The following is a 10058-nucleotide window of genomic DNA, read 5'->3' as shown; positions in this document are numbered from 1 at the left end:
TTTGGTCCGCTTAAATTATGCCAAGTGCCAAATTGTTTTAGTGCAAATCCAAATTTTTGGTCCTCATAAACTTTGTGGTACAATCCGGACAAGATTGTATAGATGTGAACGGCACCTATGTGCGATTGAAAAAAAAGATTCGCACAAGTTGAGGAGAATCGAGACGATCTATTGGAAATAGAAATTAATTGACTTTGTTTGGCAAACTTCACTGTAATTGAAAAGAAAATCGACACGACATCCATAAAAGCGCGATGTCCACGAAATGCACAAAGTCAAGGACGCCGTGAATAAATGTGGAATGAGCTTCATTGGCCATCTTTAAAAGATTCCCATATTATTTGTACACGAGATTCATGATAGAATTTAGATTATTTTAGAGTTTATGGAAACTTTGTTTGTCATGTAAAAATTAAAATAATATTAAAAAAATTAGAGTCAAAGAATATTAAATTCATTTCAAACCTGACTGTTCCATCTTTCCTCTATAATAAGTCTCGTCCCACCTCATTTCTTTCTCACTTGCCTTAGATATTGGACAGTCGTGAGCAAGCCGGGATTTTCATTATCAAACGCTTGATCGCTCAGTGTCTGATTTCTGGAATTGAGAATGTCTCTGCCGCTGGTCGACCCTGTTATTGGTGAGCTTATTAAGCTAGCATTGACCGAGCTGCTCGGAGTCGTTAAAATCATTGCTTCCAGCAAAACATGGGGTAAAGAACTCAGGGAAAAACTCTCGTCCGTAAAGCCTGCCATCGTTAAAATTTCCAGGAATATTTCAGATACATCGCCCGACAGAGATAACCAGTTCAAAGACTTTGAAGTTGTCCTGGAAGAAGGCATTACGTTGGTGGATAGCTTGAGAAAGTACACAGCTTTGATATATTCAGAAAGTACCGATATGGAAAGAAAATCCTTAAGTTTCAAAGGAAAGTCCACGATTTCCTTCTTACTCAAGTTCCACTCAATACCGCCCTTGATGTGCAGAAACTAGATGCAGATTTTAGGGTTTATTTTCAACGATTTGAAAGTGAAATTAAGAGTGCCATTGCCGGAATGGCTAATAATTCCACTTACAATACCATCATGCTTCAACAAATCAACATAACTCAGGTATGTCAGACCTCCAGTGATATGTTGCATGAAAGTACGGCGGCCCAACACCCCATCGTCCCGGATATGCCAAAATTTGTTGTGGGTTTGGATAATTGTATAAAAGACGTCAAACAAATTCTATTGCAGAATGATGTTAATGTCGTTGGAATAGCAGGAATGGGCGGGAGTGGAAAAAGCACTCTTGCAGCAGCCCTTTGCAGGGATACCGACGTGAAAGGTAAGATTTGCATTTTATTTTTGATGAATTTGTTTTCCAGACTCCCAGTTTATTTTCTGGTGACTTAAGTTTCTAATGCTTGTTAGCTTTGTATTTTCAGATCATTTTCAGGAAAACATCATTTTCATTACCGTCTCGCTTCTTGTAAAAGGCCCTAAAGTGATTTTAGAGGTAATGTGGGATAAGCTAATAATTCCTGGCCAAAGGCCTCAATTTAGGAGCATAGAGGATGCACGCAACCAGCTGAATGAACAGCTAAAGTCAAGAAGATATCGGCCAACTTTGTTAGTTTTAGATGATGTTTGGTTCACGTCAAATCTGGAAAGCTTGCTGTTTGAAGCAAAAGGATACAAAACAATTATCACAACCAGACAGGACTCCACCATTCCAATTAGAGATAATACACGTCATCTGTATAAAATGGAGATGGTGGAGGAAGCTAATGCCCTGTCACTTTTCTGCTTCTGGGCCTTTGGCCAGACTTCGATTCCAACAACGGCAAAGAAGAATCTTGTTAAACAGGTATGAATTGTACATACTATTCAATTTTTCTCAACTCCTTCCAAAACACTAATTTTGCAACTTTGTAACTTCAAAACTATTGGTGTTCAATACAACTCACCCCCACAAAAGTTGTAAGTCATGCCTTCAATATTTTCACAAATATTTGTAGGTTGCAGCAAAGTGCAATGGTTTACCACTTGCCCTCAAGGTGATTGGAAGTTCTTTACACGGAGAACCCCAGCCAGTTTGGGAAACTTCCGACGAGAAACTTTCAAGAGCACAACATATATAAGACTCTCACAGAGATGAACTTCTTCCTCCATAAGGAGTCGAGGGAGTGCTTTTTGGACTTGGGGGCATTTCCTGAAGGAAGAAAGCTGAGCGTAGATTCGTTATTGGACATTTGGGTATATGTCCGCGGGATGGAATGGAAAGACGCTTTTGTGGTCCTATTAGAACTTGCAAAACGAAATCTCATAAATTTAATAGGCAATCCCGGGTAAGGAATTTGTTAACATCTCTAATTTGTTTTTCCAACTCATCTAACTTCTTGCTTCTGGATCCTTTCATGCTCTTAAAAAAATTGGGAGCTTTTTTTTATGACTATTATGGAACTTATTGGTCTGCGTTTTGATCATCTGATTTGATTTGTTAGGAGTGGCGCCATGGAATACAACTGCGCCTCCTAGCTTTCTTTTTCTCAGCATGAAGTAATGCGGGATTTAGCCATGCATCTGGCTAATGAGGGGTCTATCGACAATCGTAAGAGGCTTTTCATGCCTCGCAAGGAGGATAATATTCCCAAAGAATGGCGAACGACTCAGACAAATCAAGTGTCTCGCGCTCAGTTTCTTTCAATTCATACAGGTGATCAATCAACCTGGCTCCGGATAAAATGGCAACAAATAAATTCTATGCTATTTCGCTGTATTGAGCGGCGGCGGTATATTCCGATCGTTCGATTTAGGGCCGGCAAAATCGAACGAACGCTCGGCATATACAACGGCCACTCAACCAATACAACCGTCACTCAATTAAAACCCAGTAACATAAGATTTATTTGTTGACTAATAAAACACGCTTTCTTTCCTTTCTATTCAATTATATTCATTACTTCTATTCAATAATTTCCCAACTTTATTAAAGGTGATTTACCTACATTTTTATGACTATTAGATTTCTGAAATTTGCAGGGGCAATGCAAGACCACGATTGGTGTCAAACTCATTTTCCTGAGGTGGAAGCTTTAGCCTTAATCTTTTCCGCAGGACAATATTGTGTTCCAACATTTTTACAGACCATGCCAAAACTGAAAGTTGTTATATTATACAATTACAGTTCTCAGCGTGCAACACTCAGTGGGCTGCCCTCTTTTCCTTCACCTGTCCAGATAAGGTCTGTGCTTCTTAATAAGTTGCGTGTGCCTCTTCTTTACGACAACTGTAGATCGTGGGAAAGATTGGAAAAATTGTATATATGCCTATGTGAAGGCCTTGAAAATATCACTAGAATAGATAAGGAAGTGGAAGCCCCCAACTTTCCAAACATTAAGGAAATCAATATTGATCACTGTAGTGATTTAAGGGAACTGCCAGCTAAGCTATGCAATTTGACTTCCCTCCAAATATTGTCTGTCACTAATTGCCATCTTATCCAAAATTGCTTGAAGACTTGGGAAGGTTAAGGTCAATGAGGGTGCTAAGATTGTCCACATGTCCAATCTTGTCAAGGTTGCCGCCATCCATTTGCAATCTCGGGGAACTAGAATATCTCGATATTTCACTATGTGGGTGTTTGAAGGACCTTCCCTCTAAATTTGATCAGCTATCAAAGTTAGAATGGTTGGACATGAGGGAGTGCTCGGGATTGAAGAAGCTGCATAAAATCAAATTGGAATCTTTAAAGCATGTAATAATTCCTGATCAGCCGATGGAGGGAGAGTCGCTGTCCCTTCCAGGTCTCACCGTTGAGTTCGTGGAAGAACGCTTTAGTTTGGATTGGATTGATGAGTGAAGTATTTGTTAGAAGTGTTGGATTTAGAGACGTCTAATTACAATAATTAAGTTGGACATACGTGCATTATGATTATGATATCAACTACTGTGAGCAAGATTACATTTATGTAATGATTAAAATATGCCAAATAATGTGATTAATTAACTCATGGCATTATATGTATTTAAATAAGGATTTGGATACAAATACATATAGAATAATGTTAAACAATTATAATTGTTAATGGACCGATTATAGTTGATTAAAATAATAGCAGTAATAAATTTGAGCTGAATAAGGAAATCAGAATCTATTTCAGTTTTTCTGGAAAGTTCCCGATTTCAAAATCTGATGAAATCCGAAATTTCAGATTTCTTGACAGACGTGTTTCAGCTAAATTTTAGGCTGCCCTAGGATTGGGGTTTTGCACTGCTATAAAAGGGCTGAGTCTCCAAGGCTTGCAATCACTCAGAAAAATTGTCTGCTCCATTGAAGACTAGATACTCTGTCATTTAGGATAGCCAGAGAAAAGGATTGCAAGTTCTTGGAAGGATTCAGGAGCCAATAACTCAAGTCAAGACCAGGAGCCTTTGAAGATGGAAAGTAAGTTCCGCTGTGCATTAATTTTAATTTCTTACAAACGAGTAGATCTTGGTTAGGGTTTAAAGTAATTAGGAAAACCCACCAACAATTGGTATCGGAGCACCCTTATGTAAGAGCTGTCTCTCCCGATAATTTCTTTGAAGAGAAATTATTATTTCAGGGTTTGTATTAAAATAGACCCTTCGCTGTTTTTTTTGTCTTCATCTGGGCGAGATACTGAGTGACTGAAAATACAGGTCGACGATTTGTCTTCACCCTTAGGTTTGTATCGCACTGAGTCTGTGAACTTTAGCGTTGTGCTGGAAGGACTTCCTCCTATTCTTACTGCCAACCTGCTGGAATTGTTTGACTGTGGGAGTCTCGTGAGGAACACCCGCTCTGTTTACAATTCTCATTTCATATCAAAGTCAAAATTTAAATTTGGGGTTACAAACCGTCAGCCTTAGGGATGCAACTTCAAGAAGCTTTCACAAATCTGAAACGTTAAAGTGATAGGGATTTTATTGGATATATTGCAGATTTGAGGGTTTCAATGGAAAACAGGGCACTTTTAAGATTTAACAGAAGTTTCCATTTTTAAGGGTGTATATTTTTTAAGGATATATAAGTTTTGATAATAAAAAAAAAAAAAATTATTGGTAATCGGAAAGAGAATTTATATTATAAATCCTTATATAGTAGTGACAAATATATTAGGTAGTGTATAGCATTTGTTTCAAAATTTCTATGCTGCTTCTCATATCCAGGAGTATACAAAATAACCCTAAGGAACATTGCTATTGATCAACAAAATTGGAGTTTCTGTAGGTATAAACCTTACAGAATTGCCTCATCAAAACACTACATTTAAAAGACATAAACCACTGGTTGATAATATAACCTTTGATACCAATAAACATGCCACCTTTCTGGGGATTCTCATTTAAGTCCAGGCATTTCACTGTTGGCTGTGAGCTTGTGCTTGCTGCTTCACTGAAATTGCTAGATATTTGCTTGAGGTGTTCCTTTAGCTCCGCTATTTCTTGTCCCAAGCCTGCATTTCATCTTATTGACATCCTCCTTGATTTTTCAGATAGTGGATTTCATTAATTTAGTTATAAGGGCGAAAATATGGTAGAGTAATTGTAAGTGATTGTAATTTAGGTTATAATAATTATAATTACTATATATATTATGCTATATTTAGGCTAATTATTAGGATTTAGATATTATTTAAAAATTGGTATTAACACCAATTAAAGGGTATAATACTGAATTCTAAATTGATCACAATAATGCTAATTATGGCATAAAATTTTTTGTATTAACGTTAATTACTGATATAATACCAAATTCGGATTTTATCACAATAATGCTAATTATGGCATAAAATTTAGATTAACGTTAAATTATTGATATAATACTAAATTCGGATTTTATCACAATGATGCTAATCATGGCAACCATAAAATTATTTAGTATTCTCTAAATAAATTATTGAAGCATTTCTAAAAGGTAATCATTGTAGAAACTGCTAAAGTTTTACTAAAACCTAATAATTATTTTGATGAATATAGTTGACATATTAAATTTAAAAGTATTATAAGATATTGTATTCTATGTAGGACGAATAGATTCTATAGGTACGCCCTAGAATAGTTTTTAGACATAATTTTGGAATCTAACTAAAGACGTTTAGTATACATGTGTTGTTTTCGCATGAGTCAAGCATTAATGTTCGCAAACGAACCGCTCTCTGTAAGACGATTGCAAGGATGACTCATGACAAGTTGAAATATCGTGCTGGCAATGGACGTGGGTGTTAGCTTTCCCAAAGGAGGGTTGGCACCTGCTAAGTTGTTTGGTGCATAAGGGTAGTGTATAAAAATAAGTTGCAACACACATGGACTAGCGATGTCTAGAAAAGCATCGGGAGCTTGGAACATAAGCGATTCATATGTGATCCTCCTCCCCCCGTTGACTGGCCTGGTCGTTAGTTCATGGATATGTTAGTCTGACCCAAAGGTAGATTGACATGTTTGCACTTCATTCACTACACCAAAGTGCCTGAAGGTAATGATTGCACCCAAAGGTGTTTCATTACTGAATGGTGTTTTGGCTAAAGTTTTAATTGAGCAAATAGTTTTACACATGCTTTTAGATAGATTTTAGAATTATGATTAAATCGTGACACATCGTATCTAAATTATTTCCTTGTTCTTGAATTTTTCAGATCCAAACATAATGTTAAGTCTAAGTCAGATTAAGCCCCTCATGGGGAACAATTTCAAACAGTGGGAGGAAAAGCTGAAATTAGTCTTAGGGATCATGCAATTGGACATAGCACTGAGATTTGATCGCCCCAAGCCTAATAAAGAGAGTGAGGTAACTCCTCAAGAGAAGGCTGATATTGCTAGATGGGAGCATTCAGATCGCATGTGCATAATGGTGATGAAGCAAACGATCCATGAGACTTTTCGAGGCATCATACCTGATACAGAGACAGGCGCTATTGAATACCTTAAGGCCCTTGAAGAAAAATCCACAAAGAGTAAAAAGACTGATGTTAGTACACTCTTTGTGAAGTTGGCAACAATAAAATACAAGGGAAAAGAAGGGGTTAGAGAGCATGTTATTGAGATGACAAGACTGCAACGTGCCTTGAAAGGGCATAATTATGACATCTCTGATGAGGTTCTCATTGAGTTCATTTTTCTGTCTCTCCTGTCTAGCTTTAGTCAATTCAAGATGACTTATAATTGTCAAAAAGAGACGTGGACATTACCTGAGTTTGAGGCTCGGTTGGTGCAGGAGGAAGAGAGACAGAAAATGACTAAGGGAGAAAGTGCTCATGTAGTAACATCTAATCCTAAGGGTAAAGGCAAGAAGCGCAAGTTTACTGCCAAGGAAAAGGGACCTACCAAGGTAGCTGCAAACAATGCCGCGCAGAAAAGCAAGAAGGAAGATACTTCTGCGAAAGCAGAAGAAAAGAACTGTTTTTTCTGCAAAGCGCCAGGACATACAAAGAAATTCTGCACCAACTATCATGCATGGTTGGCAAAGAAAGGTATGTCTCTTGCTTTAGTTTGTTCTGAAGTTAATTTAAGTTCTGTTTCTAGATATACTTGGTGGATAGATTCAGGTGCAACGACTAACATCAGTATGTCGATGCAGGGTTGCCTAAGCCATCGCAAGCCAAGTGAGGCAGAGCGCTACGTTTACGTAGGAAATGGCAACAAAGTAGAAGTGGAAATCATAGGAAAATTTAGATTATTATGTAAGACAGGATTTTATTTAAGTTTTGAAGCTTTAGTGGTTCCATCTTTCAGAAGGAACCTAATTTCTGTATCTTATTTGGACAAAAATGGTTATGTATGTTCATTTGGTAATGGAAATTTCAGTTTGTGTCAAGATTCTAAGCTTCTTGCTTCTGGTATCCTGTCTTCTTATGACAATCTTTATTTTCTAGATATAGACACTTCACATTCAGAGGCACTGCATATAGATAATAGAAAACGTAAATTAACTTGCGAGAAATCTGCAACATTATGGCACAAGCGATTAGGACATATCTCTATGAAAAGGATAGAACGTCTTGTGTCTAATGAAATTCTCCAACCTTTAGATTTTGCAAACTTAAGTGATTGTGTAAATTGTATAAAGGGAAAACAAACTAATAAACGTAAGTATGATGCAAAAAGGTGTAATGATGTCTTAGAATTGATTCATACGGATATCTGTGGTCCTTTTCCAAAGGCTACAAGAAATGGTGACCGTTACTTTATCACATTCATAGATGATTATTCAAGATATGGTCATATTTACTTAATAAAAGAAAAGGCGGAAGCATTAAACGTGTTCATAAAGTTCAAAACGGAAGTTGAGTTACAAATTAACAAATGTATAAAGTCCATTCGTTCTGATCGTGGTGGTGAATACTACGGTCGTTATGATGGATCAGGAGAACAGCATCAAGGTCCCTTTGCAAAATACTTAGAGGAATGCGGAATTGTGCCTCAGTATACGTTGCCAGGTTCGCCTGCAATGAATGGTGTTGCTGAGCGACGAAATCGCACCCTTAAAGACATGGTGAGAAGTATGATTGCTCGTACAACTCTACTTGAGAATTTGTGGGGAGAAGCCTTAAAGACTGCAGCATACATACTTAATAGAGTGCCTACTAAAGCAGCTAACAAGACCCCTTACGAGTTATGGGTTGGGCGCAAGCCTAGCTTGAATCATTTGAGAGTTTGGGGATGTCCATGTGAAGCTAGGCCTTATAAGCCAAGCGAAAAGAAATTGGACGAAAGAACCGTTAGTTGTTACTTTATAGGCTATTCTGAACGATCTAGGGGGTTCAAATTCTATAATCCAACAGAACATACAGTTTTCGAGTCAGGAAGTGCAAATTTTTTTGAGGATAATGAGTTTGTGGGGGGAGATCTGACAAAGGATAGTATTTTTGAAGAAGAAGAGACGAATGCGAATGAGACTATGGACCAAAGTCCTAGTTTTGTTCAAATTCCGATTGCGTTTAGAAATACATCTTTTGACAATGTACAAACTTCATCATCCCAAACAACTCAGTTAGAAACTCAGCATGGAATAGAGAACACAAATGGACCTGAACCCAACCCAAACCCTCACATTGACATGACAAATGTTGATGGCCTAAGGCCTGTGGGAGATTCAGAAGTTGGTAATGATGTTCTTCCTCCTGTTGAAGATCAAGTTGTAAATGAACCTCAAGAAAATCTAGAGCCTGTGCCAATTAGGAGATCTACTAGAGAGAAAAGATCTACACAATCAAAGGATTATACATATCTTCAAGAACATGAGTTTGACATTGGCATGTTTGAAAATGATCCTGTTAATATCAAACAAGCTGTGGAAAGCTCTAACTCTCAAATGTGGATTAATGCCATGAATGAAGAGATGAAATCTATGTATGACAATGACGTTTGGGATATCGTTCCGTTGCCTAAAGACAAGAAACCCGTCGGTTGCAAATGGATATTTAAGACTAAGCGGGATTCTAAAGGCAATGTTGAAAAATACAAGGCACGTCTTGTTGCGAAAGGTTTCACACAGAAAGAAGGCATTGATTAAAAGATACTTTCTCTCCAGTTTCATCGAAAGACTCTTTAAGGATTATATTGGCGCTTGTAGCACATTATGATTTAGAACTTCATCAGATGGATGTAAAGACGGCGTTTCTCAATGGTGACATTGATGAAACAATCTATATGAAGCAGCCAAAAAACTTTGTATCAGGCGATGCAGGGTCTATGGTTTGCAGACTTAAGAAATCTATCTATGGGCTAAAACAAGCATCTCGAAAATGGTATTATAAGTTTCATCAAGTTATTAGCTCATTTGGTTTTGAGTCTAACATAGTAGATGAATGTATATACCTTAAGTTCTGTGGGAGTAAATTTATTTTCTTGGTTTTATATGTAGATGACATATTGCTTGCCAGTAACGATAAGAACATGTTGCATCAAACTAAGAATTTTTTATTTAAGAACTTTGAAATGAAAGATCTTGGTGATGCATCATTTGTTCTAGGGATTGAAATACTTAGAGATAGATCTCAAGGTATTCTGAGGTTATCCCAGAGGAACTATATCGATAAGATTCTAAC

General features: G+C 37.3%; 1 protein-coding gene across 1 annotated transcript; it reads left to right on the top strand.

Annotated features, from left to right (window-relative positions):
* The first annotated feature begins 1179 nt into the window (after nt 1–1179).
* Nucleotides 1180–2129, top strand: LOC149143445 (putative disease resistance protein At4g33300). Its single transcript, XM_089451828.1, has 3 exons — nt 1180–1333; nt 1434–1855; nt 2007–2129. The coding sequence occupies exons 1-3, from the start codon at nt 1180–1182 to the stop codon at nt 2127–2129; spliced, it is 699 nt and encodes a 232-aa protein (XP_089307954.1).
* The last annotated feature ends 7929 nt before the right edge of the window (nt 2130–10058 follow it).

The sequence above is a fragment of the Pinus tabuliformis genome, chromosome X, assembly GCF_031772625.1.
Source record: "Pinus tabuliformis cultivar Carrire ecotype Pingquan chromosome X, CPIR1, whole genome shotgun sequence".
NCBI classification, from domain to species: Eukaryota; Viridiplantae; Streptophyta; class Pinopsida; order Pinales; family Pinaceae; genus Pinus; species Pinus tabuliformis.
Note: the sequence above shows the minus strand (reverse complement) of the source record. Positions and strands in the feature narration are given on the sequence as shown.

Coding starts and splice junctions, on each gene's coding strand:
- LOC149143445 (XM_089451828.1), top strand. CDS start 1,180: ATGCCAAAATTTGTTGTGGGTTTGGATAATTGTATAAAAGACGTCAAA. Junction 1,334..1,433: donor CAGGGATACCGACGTGAAAG/GTAAGATTTGCA, acceptor TTGTATTTTCAG/ATCATTTTCAGGAAAACATC. Junction 1,856..2,006: donor AGAAGAATCTTGTTAAACAG/GTATGAATTGTA, acceptor AAATATTTGTAG/GTTGCAGCAAAGTGCAATGG.